The 17770-nt window shown below is 48.1% G+C and overlaps 1 protein-coding gene across 2 annotated transcripts in view; it reads left to right on the top strand.

The window, feature by feature from the left end:
* The first annotated feature begins 16971 nt into the window (after positions 1-16971).
* Positions 16972-17770, top strand: part of LOC125447358 (AP-1 complex subunit mu-1-like) — a 38797-nt gene continuing 37998 nt past the window's right edge. Inside the window, exon 1 of one of the 2 annotated variants that reach the window (XM_048521672.2) lies at positions 16972-17246. Coding sequence is in view for 1 of the 2 variants with exons in the window: in XM_048521670.2 (XP_048377627.1) it covers positions 17210-17251 (42 nt within the window). In the remaining variant the exon portion in view is untranslated. Of the gene's footprint in view, positions 17252-17770 lie in introns of both variants that reach the window. The other variant, XM_048521670.2, reaches the window with a different exon arrangement.

The following is a 17770-nucleotide window of genomic DNA, read 5'->3' as shown; positions in this document are numbered from 1 at the left end:
CTGCCAAAACACGGTGGAGCAAGAGGTCTTTCGGCCAAAATACAATGAGGGTCCAAGATAACAAAGTGTGGAGCTGGATGAACACAGCAGGCCAAGCAGCATCTCAGGAGCACAAAAGCTGACGTTTCAGGCCTAGACCCTTCATCAGAGAGGGTCCGTTTAGTTTTCAAATGCATGTAAATTACAGTCTGGTTCAAGTAAGAGATGCCTTTGGTTTGTTTGGATAGAGTCAAACTCCAATGCTTGTCTGTTTCCTTGATATGCTACTGTACAGAATCAAACTGCATTTGTGACTATGTACAGATACAAATGATTTTGTTTTATGAATAAAGTATATTTTTGAAATAAAAAAGGGGCGGGAAGGCCAAACAAATCCAGAGTTTCCTGGATGACAAAGGAGACAGAGGTTAAGCGAGGTGAACAAACAAACACAGGAAGCAAAAAGAAATTATGAAAAAAGACTGACAACTAACATCAAAGGAAATCCCAAAGTCTTTTTGATAACTGCTTCAGCAGCAAAAAGGCTGGTATAATGAGGAGTGTGACTGATAATGGACCAAAAAAATGGATCGACACATACAGGCAAGAAGTTGTGGTGTTAAATTAATACTTGCATCTCTCATTAGGGCAGCACGGTGGCTCAGTGGTTAGTACTGCTGCCTCTCAGCATCAGGGATGTGGGTTCAATTCCATCCTTGGGCGACTGTGTAGAATTTGCACATTCTCCCCATGTCTGTGTGGATTTGCTCTGCTTCCATCCCGCAGGCCAAAGATGTGCAGGCTAGATGGTTAGACCACAAGAAATGCAGGGTTACAGGGACAGGATAAGCCTGGGTGGGATGCTCTTCAGAGGGTTGGTGTGAACTAGATGGGCTGAATAGCCTGCTTCCACACTGAAGGCAGTCTATTATCTCTTATCAAGGAAACCAACACTCCTCAGGCCAGGGGACAGGTGGGGAAACTCAGTCATTAGAAGAGATTAAAATTGAAAAGAAGGCTATACTGGATACAGTTAAAGTTGATACAGTGTCTGGACTGAACACGATGCATCCCTCTATCTCTTTCAGGGTATTGAAGGAAATGAGAGTGAAAATTGCAAAGGCACCTTTCACTCTTCCTAAGATTCCAGGGTGGTGCTTGAGGGCCACAGAGTTGTGAACATCACACCAGACTGTTCAAAAAAATAATCAGTCAAGCAGTAACAGACCAGTCAATGGTGGTAAACTTTGAGAAACAATTGTTTGGCACAGAATTGATATTGTAGTAATGTGGAAAACTGTGAACTGATTCAGAAGAATTATCATGGATATATTAAAGGAAAATCACATCCAATTAACTTACTGAAATTTTTCAAGAGGCAACTCAAAGACTAATATGGATAATGTTGTTGATGTGATGTACAAGAACTCCGAAGGAGGTCTTCCATACAATGCCATGCAACAGTCTGGCAAGGAAAATTACAGGTCATGGAAGGAAAGGTACAGCAGCAATATGGATACAAAATGGGCTGAGGCTGTGGAATAAAATTTGTTGTCTAGTTCCTCAGAGATCAGTACCGGGCCCCTCTTTGTTTTTCACACATGACTCTCATAGCATTATAGAGACTGACAGCACAGAAACAGAGCCTTCGGTCCAACCGGTCTATGCTGACCACAATCCCAAACTAAACTAGTCCTGGGACATGCCTGCTCCTGGCCCATATCTCTCTAAGCCTTTCCTATTCAAATGTCCTTTAATTGTTGTAACTGTACCCTCACCCATCACTTTCTCTGGGAGTTCATTCCGCATGCGGGCCACCCCTAGAGTGTAGGGGACAGTTTAAAAGTTTGAAGCCTTCACAAAATTTGGGAAAATTGTGAACAGTGTCCACCTACAAAGGGGCATTGGGCCTTCAGTGGAATGGACAAACAGGTGGCAGGTAAAATTCAATGGAGAGAAGTGTGAAAAGGTTCAAACTCACATGGTGGGTGACAGACTTTTGTTTTGGCTCAGGAAAACATGACCTGCCCTGCCTGGGGTTCGTCAGATGCTCCCAGTCCCTGAGTGGCTTTATGAGGGACTCTGTTTTTGACTTTTCATACAGGGATCAGGCTTGCATGGCAGTGGAGGGTAGAGAGGCTCGACTCTCCAACACAGGCTGCCCCATTCTCAGCCCTCCCTTAAATTTCACCCACCACAATCCCCATGTCACCTCGTATTCTCTGATGGTACCTCACACAAAGCCTGCTTGATTGGCCACCCCATCCACCTACTCTTAAACATTCAGTCCCATCACCGCAGACACACAGGCTGCACAGCACTCCAGACCCAAACTCATGACCTTGACCAGCTGGAATGACAAGGTCAGCTCCCACAGACTGTGTTAACTAGCTGATAATATGTTTGTGAAGCTGATTTGGGGGTTTTCACATTGGTCACTTTGGCAGAGAGAAATCCTCGGCACTACTTTCAAGTAATCTCATGTGGGCACTCTGTTAGGGACAGACCAAACCCAAACCCCTCAATGCATTCTAAGAAGGCAGCGTGGACCTTAACTTTTTCTTTTCAAAGGCAACTGTAAAGTGCTTGTTCCAGATGCAATGCGAATGGTCAAACCACTCGATATTAGGCAAAACACAATTTATCTAAACACTGGAGTTAAAATACAACCAAAGAAAGAGGAGTTTAAAATAAGTCCTTTGGAAAATCCAACAGAATAATAGATACAGTAACTATTACTGATTAACTGTTCCAATATAGTAACAACCCCGAAACACACCCCTTGGCAAAAAAAAGGAAAATTCAGGCACAGATTCTCACATGCTGTTCTCCCATTCAGGAGGAAAAAAAATCAAGAGAAAATTCAGAGGCAGAAGCAACCAGGAGACATTCACCGAGGCTTCACAGCTATTGAGACCCCAACAGCTTCTGGTGTTGCTGAAAAAAACTGAAATCCTGATCTATGAGAGCTGGCCACAGCTATTCAGGCTTTCAAACAAAAGACCAAAAGCCTCTGAGGCTGTTTACTGAAGTGGTCTTAACTAGCCAGCTCTCCTCCTCCCGTTCAATCTCTCTCTTAAAAGAAAGCAGGACAGAATAACCTTTTAAAGCTACAGCATCATCACAGTTCAAACTGAAAGAGTTATTGTGAGCCTCAGTTTAACATCGCGATCAAAATGAGAGCACTCCTTACTATACTGGGGCACCCATCTGAAAATTTTGCTCGGTGGATTTTGAACCTGGAAGCACCGAGCCAAGCATGCAGCCAACTGAGCCTCCGTGGAACACATCATTGACTTTCACCATGTGATGAGAGCTGTTTTACTTTCAAAATTATGGAAAGGAGGAATAATTGAATTTTATTCATTCGTGGGATAAGGGTGTGGCTGGCCAGGCAGCATTTATTGCCCAACCCTAATTGTCCAGAGGGCAGTTTAAGAGTCAACCACATTGCTGAGAGTCTGGAGTCACATATAAGCAGACCAGGTAAGGACGGCAGTTTCCTTCCCTAAAGAACATCAGGGAAAGCCTGATGGGTTTTGCCAACCATCGACAATGGTCACCATTAGACATTTATTTCCAAATGTTCATTGATTCCAAATTCCACCATGTGCCATGGTGGGATTTGGATAACTAAAACTCAGCGGTGGAGAGAGAGAGAGGGGTGGAGAGAGGGAGAGAGGGAGAGACAGAGGCAGAGAGAGACAGAGTTAATATTTCAAATCTGACATGATTCTTCAGAACCGAAATGGGTGGAAAAATGCTTTTCTTCACTACGGAACCATTCTGAACTTAAAACATTAACTCTGTTTCTCTTCCTGCACATTGTCCCTGTGTCCGGATGCTCCGGTTTCCTCCCACAGTCTAAAGATGTGCTGTTAGGTGGCTTGGCCATGCTAAATTGCCCCATAGTGTCCAGGGATTTGCAGACTAGGAAGATTAGCCATGGGAAATCCAGGGATAGGGTCGGGAGTGGGTCTTAATGGAATGCTCTTTGGAGGGTCAGTGTGGACTCAAAGGACCGATTGGCCTGCTTCCACACTGCAGGGATTCTATAATTCTAGTCTAGGCCCACATGTGGCTCCAGACCCATGGCAATGTGATTGACTCTTAATTGCCCTTTGAGACTGCTCCAGCATGCAACTAAGTTTCAGGATAATTTGGGGGGAGCAGCTAACAAAATGATGTCCATCATTCCCCGAAAGAATAATAGAAACATTGACAAAAAACTATGAGATCATGTGAAAGAAACACAGTCAAGAAGTTAGCAGGCCAAGCAGCACCAGAGGAGCAGGAAAGTTGACGTTTCGGGCCGGGACCCTTCTATAGAAATGGGGGAGGGGGAAGGGAGCTCAGAAATAAATAGAGGGGGAAGGGATAGGGCTGGGGAAGGTAGGTGGGATGGTGATAGGTGAGTAGAGGTAGGCAGCGGTGGGGATTGGTCAGTGAGGTGGGAGAGAAGACATTGGGGAAACCAAGCGGAGGCTTGGGGACCGCTTTGCAGAACACCTCCACTCGGTTCGCAACAAACTACTGCACCTCCCGGTCACGAACCATTTCCACTCCCCCTCCCATTCCTCAGACGACATGTCCATCATGGGCCTCCTGCAGTGCCACAATGATGCCACCCGAAGGTTGCTGGAACAGCAACTCATATTCCGCTTGGGAACCCTGCAGCCCAATGGTATCAATGTGGACTTCACAAGCTTCAAAATCTCCCCTTCCCCCACTGCATCCCAAAACTAGCCCAGTTCTTCTCCTCCCCACACTGCATCACAAAACCAGCCCAGCTCATCCCCTCCCCCCACTGCATCCCAAAACCAGCCCAGCCTGTCTCTGCCTCCCTAACCTGTTCTTCCTCTCACCCATCCCTTCCTCCCACCTCAAGCCGCATCTCCATTTCCTACCTACTGACCTCATCCCGCCTCCTTGACCTGTCCGTCTTCCCTTGACTGACCTATCCCCTCCCTACCTCCCCACCTAAACTCTCCTCTCCTCCTATTATCTTTTCTCTCCATCTTCGGTCCGCCTCCCCCTCTCTCCCTATTTATTCCAGTTCCCTCTCCCCATCCCCCTCTCTGATAAAGGGTCTAGGCCCAAAATATCAGCTTTTGTGCTCCTGAGATGCTGCTTGGCCTGTTGTGTTCATCCAGCTCCACACTTTGTTATCTTAGAGAAGATGAACAGGTTGTTTCAGTTCAAGGAGGCGGGGATCAGAGGATGGGTTGGTCATGGGATGAGGGGGGTGGTGGGGGGATTTTGAAACTGGTAAAGTCCACATTTAGGCCATTGGGCTGTGGGCTCCCAAGGTGGAATATGAGGTGCTGCTCCTCCAGTTTGTGGGTGGTGTCATTGTGACACTGGAGGAGGCCCAGGAGGGACATGTCACCCGGGGGTGGGAGGGGGAGTTAACATGGTTCATGACTGGAAGGTGTTGTCGTTTGTTGTGAACAGAGCGCAGATGCTCTACAAAGCAGTCTCCAAGCCTCCGCTTGGTCTCATCGATGTAGAGGAGGCCACATCGGGAGCAGCGGATGCAGTAGACTACATTGGTGGATGTGCAGGTGAACATCTGTCTGATGTGGGAGGTGTGTTTGCTGCCTTGGACGGAGGTGAGGGGGGAGGTGTAGGGGCAGGGGTAGCACTTCCTGTGATTGCAGGGAAAGGTACCTGGGAGGTGGTGGGGTTAGTGGGGAGTGTGGAGCGGACGAGGGAGTCGCAGAGAGAGCGGTCCCTACTAAAAAGCAGATAGGGATGGGGAGGGAAATACATCTTTGGTTGTGGGGTCAGGTTTTAGGTGGCAGAGAATGCTACATGAATCCAGAGGTTAATGGGGTGATACTTTAGGATAAGGGGGGGTTTTGTATTTGTTTTTGTTGTAGGGAGGAGATGTGAGAGTAGAAGTGCAGGAAATGCAAGTGATAAAGTCGAGAGCATTTTCGACCACAGGACATCTGGGTTGTTTGGGAGTGGAAAACCCCATCTTGGGAGCAGACATGGCGGAGGCAGAGGAATTGGGAGTAGGAAATCGCTTTCTTGCAGGAGGGTGGGTGAGAGGAGGTGTAGTCTAGGTAGCTGTGGAAGTCGGTTGGCTTGAAATAGATATCAGTTTCGAGGTGGTCCCCTCTCTATCTTCATCTCTGGTGACCACCTTGAAACCAACGTCTATTTCAAACTCGCTGACTCCCGCAGCTATCTAGACTACACTTCCTCTCACCCAACTTTCTGCAAGAATGCTATCCCCTACTCACAATTCCTCTGCCTCCTCCGCGTCTGCTCCCAAGATGGGGTGTTCCACTCCTGAACATCCCAGATGTCCTAGCATTTCAAGGACTGCAACTTGCCCCCTTCGGTGGTCAAAAATGCTCTCGACTGCACCTCTTCTGTTTCTCTGCCCTCACATTCCCCTCCCCCTGCAACAAAAACAAAGACAGAACCCCCTTATCCTAATGTATCACCCCACTAACCTCCGGATTCAGCGTATCATTCTCCACCACCTACAACCTGACCCCACAACCAAAGATATATTTCCCTCCCCACCCCTATATGCCTTCCTTAGGGACTGCTCTCTCCATGTCTCCCTCATCCGCTCCACACTCCCCACTAAGCCCACTAACCCCTGGCACTTTTCTTTGCAACTGCAGGAAGTGCTACACCTGCCCCCCTCACCTCCATCCAAGGCACCAAACACCTCCCACATCAGACAGAGGTTCACCTGCACATCTGTCAATGTGGTCTATTGCATCCGCTACTCCCGATGTGGCCTCCTCTACATTGGTGAGAGCAAGCGGAGGCTCAGAGACTGCTTTGTACAGCACCTGCGCTCTGTTTGTGACAAGTGACAACACCTTCCAGTCGTGAACCACTTCAACTCCCCCTCTCACTCCCTCGACGACACGTCCATCCTGGGCCTCCTCCAGTGTCACCCAGAAACTGGAGGAACAGCACCTCATACTCGGCCTCGGGAGCCAACAGCCCAATGGCCTAAATGTGGATTTTACCAGTTTCAAAATCTCCCCAGCACCTCCGCCCCCCCCCCGACCTCATCCCATGACCAACCCTCCCTCTCATCCCTGACTCCTTGACTTGACCATCTTCTCTCCCACCTATCCAACCCTCCCACCTCACTGACCACTGCCCACCTGCACTCCACTATCGCCATCACACCTGCCCTCCCCATCCCTCTTCTCTCTGTTTATTTATGAGCTCCCTTCCCTCTCCCCCTTTTCTGAAGAAGAGTCCCACCCGAAACGTCAGCTTTCCTGCTCCTCTGATGCTGCCTGGCCTGCTGTGCTCCTCCAGCTCCACACTGTATTATCTCAACTCCAGCATCAGCAGTTCTTACTATCTCTGAGCAGGCCAGTCAATAAGTGGCTCTCAAAAGACAGCCGATCTTTTAGAGATAATGGGAACTGCAGATGCTGAAGAATCCAAGATAACAAAATGTGAGGCTGGATGAACACAGCAGGCCCAGCAGCACAAAAGCTGACATTTCGGCCTAGACCCTTCATCAGAGAGGGGGATGGGGTGAGGGTTCTGGAATAAATAGGGAGAGAGGGGGAGGCGGACCGAAGATGGAGAGGAAAGAAAATAGGTGGAGAGGAGAGTATAGGTGGGGAGGTGGGGAGGGGATAGGTCAGTCCAGGGAAGACGGAAAGGTCAAGGAGGTGGGATGAGGTTAGTAGGTAGGAAATGGAGGTGCAGCTTGCGGTGGGAGGAAGGGATAGGTGAGAGGAAGAACCGGTTAGGGAGGCAGAGACAGGCTGGACTGGTTTTGGGATGCAGTGGGTGGAGGGGAAGAGCTGGGCTGGTTGTGTGGTGCATTGGGGGGAGGGGAAGAACTGGGCTGGTTTTGGGATGCAGTGGGGGAAGGGGAGATTTTGAAGCTTGCGAAGTCCACATTGATACCATTGGGCTGCAGGGTTCCCAAGCGGAATATGAGTTGCTGTTCCTGCAACCTTCGGGTGGCATCATTGTGGCACTGCAGGAGGCCCATGATGGACATGTCGTCTAAAGAATGGGAGGGGGAGTGGAAATGGCTCGCAACGGGGGTGCAGTTGTTTATTGCGAACCGAGCCGAGGTGTTCTGCAAAGCGGTCCCCAAGCCTCCACTTGGTTTCCCCAATGTAGAGGAAGCCACACCGGGTACAATGGATACAGTATACCACATTGGCAGATGTGCAGGTGAACCTCTGCTTAATATGGAAAGTCATCTTGGGGCCTGGGATAGGGGTGAGGGAGGAGGTGTGGGGGCAAGTATAGCATTTCCTGCAGTTGCAGGGGAAGGTGCCGGGTGTGGTGGGGTAGGAAGGCAGTGTGGAGCGAACAAGGGAGTCATGGAGAGAGGGGCCTCTCCGGAAAGCAGACAAGGGTGGGGATGGAAAAATGCCTTGGGTGGTGGGGTCAGATTGTAGATTGTAGACCTATCCCCTTCCTACCTCCCCACCTATACTCTCCTCTCCACCCATCTTCTTTACTCTCCATCTTCGGTCCGCCTCCCCCTCTCTCCCTATTTATTCCAGAACCCTCCCCCCATCCCCCTCTCTGATGAAGGGTCTAGGCCCGAAACGTCAGCTTTTGTGCTCCTGGGATGCTGCTGGGCCTGCTGTGTTCATCCAGCCTCACAATCTTTTAGAGATCTTGGTAATGCAAAACACAATGTCCTTGGCAGATCTTCAAAAGGAAGATCATTCACTGGAAGCAGCACTCTACGAAAGATTTGCAAAGACTAATTAATAGAAGTGAAAGAAAGAAAGGGCGAGTAAAGGAAATGAGATAAAAGTAAGTCCGTGATGTGACAAGATACTGAAGGTGGTGGTTTTGAGGGTTTTTATCAGATTATTCCAGCTGAATTCTTCAGAATGTGTTTGAGATCAGCAGTGTCTCATTCACTTGCCACTGACTGGAGCACAGCAACAAACACTTGCATTTGCAAAGCACCTTAATGCAGATAATTTTCCCAAGGTGCTTGGCAGGAGCATTATCGAACAAGATTTGATGCCACAGCCACATAAGTTGGTTAGAAAAGACAGGGGACCAAAGATCTCAGTCAAAGGACCATCTTAAAGAAGGAAAGAATATCAGAGTTCAGAGTCCGAGGCAGCCAATGACAGAAGTTATTAAGTATGGGAACTGCTCAAAACACCAGTGAAGGTGAGTAGTAATGCAGTGAAAATATCATTAGATTAATAACCCTGTACCCCAGGCCAATTTTCTGGGGACATGGGCTCAAATCCCACCACAGCAGATGGTGAAATTCGAACTCAATAAAATTTGGAATTAAAAGATAATCTAATGATGACCAGATAACCGCTATCAGTTGTCTTTAAAAGAAAATCTGCTTCACTCATGTCCTTTAGGGAAGGAAAGCTGTTGTCCTTAACTACTGGACTACTTATGACTCCAGACCCAAGCAGGGTCATTGATTCTGAAATGGCCCAACAAATTGCAGTTAACAATTGGCAATGAATGCTGGTCTTTCCACTGATCCTACATCTCATGCTTGATATTTCTCTTGAAAAGCAAAGGCTGAGGCCATTCATCATTAGCACAGGTCTGCTATCCTAAGAAATGTAAACCATTCATCCATTAAAAAATACAATTTTACCATCATCTGTCACAGTCTGAAGTTCCAAATATGTTTTTCAGGTAAAAGTGGTCACTACATTCCAGATAACATTCATCTTCTTACCTTCAATGTTTCGCTTACAAGCATTTCCATGATACTAGAGTTCAGTACATTACCCATCATGTTTTATTTTGCTGTTCCCATACTAAATGAGACCATTTAGCCCAACATAGTCAATTTGACTCTTTGAAAGAAGCTAACCAGTTTGTCCCATAATCCTGTAATTTCTTTTTCTTTTCAAAATATTCACCCTTTTGCAAATTAGCTTTGAACTTGCTTCCAGTGGTTTGGTCAGTTTTCTACTGTTATCAGGTGTATGACAGTGTTGCTGCAATGACCCAGCACAGGGCATGTGGGATGGTACTAGTGATGGTAAGCTTGACACCTTGAAGTGACAGGAAGAGAAAAGAAATAGCTGGTGCTTTGTCATGTACAGGGTACTATTCCCACTTTTAAGATTCCACAAATGGAACTTCACAGCTGGAGGGGAGCTCACTATGTCCTTGCTGGCTGAGAAGGAGCTATTCAGCACTATCCCACTCTTCCCATCTCAATTCATAGCCTTGTGGTCTTGACAGCACTTTAGGGACTTATTAAGATGAGGTGAGGGTTTCTGTCTCGATTACCCTTTCAGAAGGGGAATTCCAGAGTCCCACTACCTCCTGTGTGGAAAAGAAAATTCCCTTCCGAACCTCCTAACTCTTCCTCTGCACCTGGTCATGGACCACTCAGGAAAACAATATACTCTCTTCTCTCTAGGCCACACAAGTATCGACAGGGCAACTGGATCTCAACGCCTCACATTTTTACATTTCTCATTTAAATCTCCCCTCAGCCTCCTCTGTTCCAAAGAAGACAACTCCAGTCTTTCCAATCTTTCCTTAGTGCCAAAGAAAATGATAGGTTACAAGAGGTAGATGGCTCAGTGGTTAGCACAGCATGCTGCCTCACAGTGCCAGGGACTCGGGTTCAATTCCGCCCTTAGGTGATGCTCTGTGTGGAGTTTGCATGTTCTCCCCGTGTCTGCAAGGGTTTGCTCTGGTTTCTCCCACAGTCCAAAGATGTGCAGGTCAGGTGGATTGGCTAATGTAGTGTCCAGGGATGTGCAGGCTTAGGTGCATAGCAAATGCAGGGTTATAGGAGTGTCACGGGCCTAGGTGGGTTTGCTTTTGGAGGGTTAGTGTGGACTCAATGGGCCAAACTGCCTGATTCCACACTATAGGGATTCTATGATTCTAAGTGTGTGCAAAGCCATATGAAAATGATAAATATTCTCGCCTTTAAAAAGAAATCACAAGGATATTTTATTCATAAAGCACTAACATGCTGGGTGGGTTTGGGGACTTTTTATAGAAACAGTCCAAAGTGCTATCTCCTGATTTCTATCCCAGAAGGTAAAACCAGTAAAACACGTGAATGAGACACACTGGTGACATAAAGTATACCTTAAAATGAACCTCCATTGTGGCCGATTCATGCTGAAGTATTACTTTCTTTTTATAGAAATCTGATTTCTTCTTTGATCAAGAAAGCGCAAGCCTTTCCACTGATCTGACCCTCCAACTTGAAATTTCCCTCCCTCTCAAGCTTTGAAAAATACCTTTTCTTTTAACCTCAATAAACATTGTGTGAACTTGAAGCAGCATCCTTTTGCTAAAACATTGTCCTGTTTATGTGACATTCCTTTTCCCTCTCTGTTTTAAATGTTGACTTGGCACCTTCCGTGGCTGTGAGGTCTTGCGTAGCCTTGTGAGAGCTGCCAACAGGGTAGGGAGGAAGGGAAAAGGACGTGGTGGGGATTGGAATGGAGACCGTCGCTGTTCCTTATTTACGACAGAGTGGGTTCTGTGGCTTTGGCTGGTAACATAGATAAACCCAGAAATCACACAGGCCAAAGGCATCGCAGTTAACCACACAACATTGTGAACCCTTATATTTACTCCCTCTGGCAAGGAGAGCCAGTTTAATCAGCGTTGAACAGAAGACACACCAGGGTCCCAGGGTCAATTGGGAAGGTCAGTCTTGTGAAAAATAACAGAACAACAAAAGAAAAAACACAACAAAATTCCAGCCCCTACAGCAGCCACAGAAGTGAGGGCAATCTTATTTTGCTTTCCTGCTGTATCTTGGTCCGACTGAAACACCCTCAGTCATGCTATAATCTGCACTGACAGACCTCCTAACGCTCTGCCGAGTTACCGAACAGCGTCTGATAGCAGGGAATTTAGTCAAAAATGGGACATATTCTGTAGATTATGGAACAGTCCTAGCTAGTTAGATGTTGGCAAATGTAACTCCGCTATTTTATAAAAGGAGGGAGCAAGAAAGCCGGGAATTACAAAAAAAGAATACAGGTGGCCCCCAGCTTACAGACAGGGTTCCATTCCTGAGTACATAAGGGGTGAGGTCCATACTCAATGGAGTTTAGAAGGATGAGGGGGGGATCGAATTGAAACTTACAGAATACTGAAAGGCCTGGACAGAGTGGATGTTGGGAAAATGTCTCCATTGGTAGGACAGACTAGGACCTGAGGGCAAAGCCTTAGAGCAAAGGGAAGACCTTTCAGAACGGAGATAAGAGAAACTTCTTCAGCCAGAGAGTGGTGAATCAATGGAATTCATTGCCAACGAAGACTGTAGGGGCCAGGTCATTGAGTATGTTTACAAAGGAGAGAGGTAGGTTCTTGATTGTCAAGGGAATCAAGAGTTACAAGGAGAAAGCGGGAGAATGGGGTTGAGAAACTTATCAACCATGATTGAATGGCACAGCAGACTCGATGGGCTGAACGGCCTAACTTCTGTTCCAATGTCTTATGGTCTTATAGAGGTTTATAAAATCACGAGGGGCATGGATAGGATGAATAGCCCAGGTTTTTCTCCCCAGGGTAGGGGAGTCCAAAACTAGAGGCATAGGTTTAAGGTGAGAGCAGAAGGATTGGAAAGGTACCCGAGGGGCAACTTTTTCGCACTGAGGGTAGTGTGTGTACGGAATGAGCTGCCAGAGGAAGTGGTAGAGGCTGTTACGATTACAACACTTAAAATACATCCGGGTTGGTACATGAACAGGAAGGGTTTCTAAGGTTTTACAGTAGATCTGTAGCTCGGGTTGTGGGTGCTGAGGTTGGTTGGCTCGCTGAGCTGGTTTGTTGTTCTGCAGATGTTTCATTATTCTGCTGGGTAACATCATCGGTGCAGCCTCTGATGAATTGTTGCCGTGTTTTCCCGCCTGTTATTTAAAACTCAGGTGTCTGTTGAGCTGGGTTACCTCACTTCCAGTTTTCCTTCACCATGGAAGATATGTAGGGTCTAGCTCTGTGTGTTTATTGACGGCCATCAATTAGTTCCTGAAAATGCACCTATTATAAAAGATGTGATAACGGCCCACTTAAAACATACAGAACGGTATTGTACAAAGTCAACATGAGTTTATGATCGGGCCTGATAAGCCCACAGGAGTTTTTCAAGGGAGTAGCTACTGGAATTGATGAGAGAGAACTGGTCAAAGATGTATTTGGATTTTCAGAGAGCTTTTGATAGAGACCGGCCATAAGAGGTTACTAGGTGAAATTAAAGCATATGGGATTACCGGTAATCTACTGTCATGAATTGGGAATCAAGAAAACACAAGGTGGAATTTTCCCAGATCCTAGACAACATTGACAAAAACATAAGGGCAATTGCAGGAGATCGGCAGACAGGAACTTTCCCGATACTGAGCGTAGATAAGCCCTAGCTCCAGCCAAATGTTAAATGGTGAGACAGGATTCTCACAGGTGAGTGGCGAGAGGGCTGTCATCATTTGTTAACATCTCCTTATGATGTCATCTGGCCTCAGTGATGTGTAGTTTCCCATCTTCCCATCCACTAGGTAGAAACTAGACACTCTTCCTGACAGGAAAGTCCAAGTGGGCACCTGGTGACTCCAGCTCCTCTGGACCGCCATCAGTTACCAACATCAAAGGAGGCGCTCCGTGAGCAGTCACGACACATTCAGCAGGACTGCCAACTGTCCTGCTGACAAAGCAGGATGCCTACAGCCCTCTGATCAACATACCAGTAGCAAATAAACCACACTGAGCGGGGCAGCTGCAGACTGCCAGATCATGACCGGGTGCATGTTTGTGCTTTCAGGTGGCATCAGTGCCAGGGATCCCAGGAGATCCCGGCAGTGATCAGCATCGTCTCTTGTGGTGAGAGAGATGATATGACAAGGTCGGGGGGGGGGGTCACACCATAGGGGCAAAGTGCAGAGGTAATGAGGTGAGTTTAGGAAGATTATGTGAGAAAGCTTGCTGGGCCTTGTAGAGAAAAATTTTCAGGAAACTTGCCAAGTTCGGTAAAAAGCCAAGTTCTAGGAAGCTTGAGCCCAGGGAACGGGTGTAACGATTGGAATGAGGTTGGCCAGGTGGATCTCATTGAGTATGAGTTCCCTGATTGGCCTTGTTAACCTGGACCAATCAGGGAGCCCTGGCTGACAGATTATAAACAGGAGTGTCAGCAGCGCTGCTCACTCTCAGGGAGTTGGATCAGTGTCAAGGCCATGCCACCTGTAAATAAAGGGTGGCCAGCCTCTGTGGAGTTATTTCATTAGCTTTTTGAGATCCTCAGCTGTTTTTTTCCACCAATCTGGGTGACAGTGTGACTCCTCAGAATTAACCCTTTCAGGCCCTCACCCACCATGTCACCTATCGGAGATAATGGGAACTGCAGATGCTGGAGATTCCAAGATAATAAAATGTGAGGCTGGATGAACACAGCAGGCCAAGCAGCATCTCAGGAGCACAAAAGCTGACGTTTCGGGCCTAGACCCTTCATCAGAGAGGGGGATGGGGGGAGGGAACTGGAATAAATAGGGAGAGAGGGGGAGGCGGACCGAAGATGGAGAGCAAAGAAGATAGGTGGAGAGGGTGTAGGTGGGGAGGTAGGGAGGGGATAGGTCAGTCCAGGGAAGACGGACAGGTCAAGGAGGTGGGATGAGGTTAGTAGGTAGCTGGGGGTGCGGCTGGGGGTGGGAGGAAGGGATGGGTGAGAGGAAGAACCGGTTAGGGAGGCAGAGACAGGTTGGACTGGTTTTGGGATGCAGTGGGTGGGGGGGAAGAGCTGGGCTGGTTGTGTGGTGCAGTGGGGGGAGGGGATGAACTGGGCTGGTTTAGGGATGCAGTTGGGGAAGGGGAGATTTTGAAACTGGTGAAGTCCACATTGATACCATATGGCTGCAGGGTTCCCAGGCGGAATATGAGTTGCTGTTCCTGCAACCTTCGGGTGGCATCATTGTGGCAGTGCAGGAGGCCCATGATGGACAAGTTTCTCTTGATGACATGTCCATCATGGGCCTCCTGCACTGCCACAATGATGCCACCCGAAGGTTGCAGGAACAGCAACTCATATTCCGCCTGGGAACCCTGCAGCCATATGGTATCAATGTGGACTTCACCAGTTTCAAAATCTCCCCTTCCCCCACTGCATCCCTAAACCAGCCCAGTTCATCCCCTCCCCCCACTGCACCACACAACCAGCCCAGCTCTTCCCCCCCACCCACTGCATCCCAAAACCAGTCCAACCTGTCTCTGCCTCCCTAACCGGTTCTTCCTCTCACCCATCCCTTCCTCCCACCCCCAGCCGCACCCCCAGCTACCTACTAACCTCATCCCACCTCCTTGACCTGTCCGTCTTCCCTGGACTGACCTATCCCCTCCCTACCTCCCCACCTACACCCTCTCCACCTATCTTCTTTGCTCTCCATCTTCGGTCCGCCTCCCCCTCTCTCCCTATTTATTCCAGTTCCCTCCCCCCATCCCCCTCTCTGATGAAGGGTCTAGGCCCGAAACGTCAGCTTTTGTGCTCCTGAGATGCTGCTTGGCCTGCTGTGTTCATCCAGCCTCACATGTCACCTATCGTACAGCTTTACTCAGACTCATTCCCCTTGCACAACAGGTGGTCATGTATAAATCTATAAATCAACAGCAGTGGGCCATTTGGCTGTTGAGTTTCCTCAATATGATTGCGGCTGACCCGTCAGTTCCTTAAACTCTACATTCCCATCTACTGCACCTCCCCCCCCCAACCCAATAACCTTTGTTTCCCCAGCTTAACATGAAGCTTTCTATCGCTACCTTTTTAAAAAAAAAGTACACAATGATCCCACCTCCGCTGCCTGCTGATCGAGAGTTCCAAATTCGCACAACCGTCTGAGAGAATCCTCCTCATCTCTGTCCTCATGGGGCGACACCTAATTTTTAAAAGTTTTTTGAAACTCACTTGTGGGACATGGGTGTTGCCAGCTGGTGCCAGCATCAATGGCCTGTCCCTAGTTGCCCCTTTGTAAAGGTGGTGGTGAGCTGCCTCCTTCAACCACTGAAGTCCATAGGTGTAACTGGGGGAGGGAGTTCCACAATTCGGACTGTTAACCATCTGAAATGACCCTGCAAGCCATTCAGTAGAAGATCAGGGATGGGAAATGAATGCCAGCCTTACCAGCGATGCCTGCATTCCATAAAAGAATTTTTTGATAACTTTTGGGTGGCATGGTGGCTCAGCGGTTAGCACTGCTGCCTCAAAGCACCAGGGACTTGGGTTCGATTCCACCCTTAGGTGACTGTGTGGAGTTTACACATTCTCCCTGTGTCTGCGTGGGTTTCCTCCGGGTGCTCTAGTTTCTAAAGATGCGCATGCTAGGTGGACTGGCCATGCTAAATTTCCCCATAGTGTCCAAGGATGTGTGGCTTAGGTGGGTTATCGGGGGGAATAGGTCTGGGTGGGATGCTCCAAGGGTCGGTATGAACTTGTTGGGCCAAAGGGCCTGTTTCCACACTTCAGGAATTCTACATTCTATATTATAAGTTACCCTTGGGGTCAACCAGTGACCTCCTGACCCTGACATGTGCCCAATGGGGGTGGGGGGGGGCACTTACAGTTGTGAAGTTCGCAGTGGGATTTTTCTGGACAATGACAAACATCAAAGTGCGGGTAAAGGCGCAAAAATGTGCTATATTCCAATGCGTGGACATCCTAACGATGAAAAAGACCTTTGAGATAGTCTCCCCATTTCTCCTTCCCTCAACAATGCCATCAACCTTGATCCCATGGTCAACTTCAGACTGTGAGGAAACCAGAGGGAGGATCCTGCAACCTTTCTAAAATGATTCCAAAACTTACTGTAGAGTTGAATTCCAGAAGAATTAAGGCCTGCGCGGTTGCAAAGAAACGCTGATTAAGAAATCGCAGGGATGATTACATAAAATCCCAAACCCCTCCAGCCCTCAAACTCTTGGCAGTAAATATTTGGCAAGCTTACTTTCCCTGCTCTTCCTCTTCCTGGTCTCTTTTTTTTCCTGTTTGTGTCTGAGAGGGTGGCGACGGCAGCTTTCCACCTCCCTCACTGGGGTTTGGGAGGAGCCCGCGACTGCTTGCTGTCGGAGGACCCCCAAATAAAAGAGCTGGGCGGCTCACCTAGGCAGCGCCTTTAAGGGGTGGGTCACTGGCAGGTTGTTACCTGTAGACGGTGACGTGAGGTGTGGGGCTGGTACAACCTGGGAGGCAGGCAGGAAGGAGGAAGTTGCTCCCTGGGACTCTCAGCAACTTGTGGAGCCGTCGCAGACCCCAATGTCAGCCTCTGCAGTCTTTATTCTGGACCTTAAAGGCAAGGTAGGGGGTGGGGATTGTTTGGGAAATGCACTGTCTACATGCCTCGGGGGCGGGGGCGGGGAGTTGTCCTGTCCTCACTATTTGATTGCTGTGACCCCCAGAGATCTCAGACTGGTGGGGGGCGTCAGAAACACTCCAGCCCTCACAGCTGAGTGCCCACCCACAACCTGCCGCTAACTAAAGATGCAGCTGAGATGGGTGTCAACAGTGGTCTGTGCTATAAATTAATTTTATTTCTGTACACAAGTGCAGGATAAAACTTAACTGGGTTTGGATTGGCAAGGCCTTAATCTGATGCTTCCTGACCTGCTGTGTTCCTCCAGCTCCACACTGTCTTGCCATGACCTTTATTGGGGTCACCTATTTACCACATCCCTATTTAAGAGCTGGGTGATATTTTAAATTTTTTTTAAAAACTCGACTTCCACCTGATTTAACATCACATAGTTTTTAAGCTTTTGAGTGTAAGTTCCTACTTCCAGCTGCCTTGGTAACCTCCATTCTGTACAGCAGTAATCA

Source organism: Stegostoma tigrinum, chromosome 35, assembly GCF_030684315.1.
Source record: "Stegostoma tigrinum isolate sSteTig4 chromosome 35, sSteTig4.hap1, whole genome shotgun sequence".
Taxonomy (NCBI): domain Eukaryota; kingdom Metazoa; phylum Chordata; class Chondrichthyes; order Orectolobiformes; family Stegostomatidae; genus Stegostoma; species Stegostoma tigrinum.
Note: the sequence above shows the minus strand (reverse complement) of the source record. Positions and strands in the feature narration are given on the sequence as shown.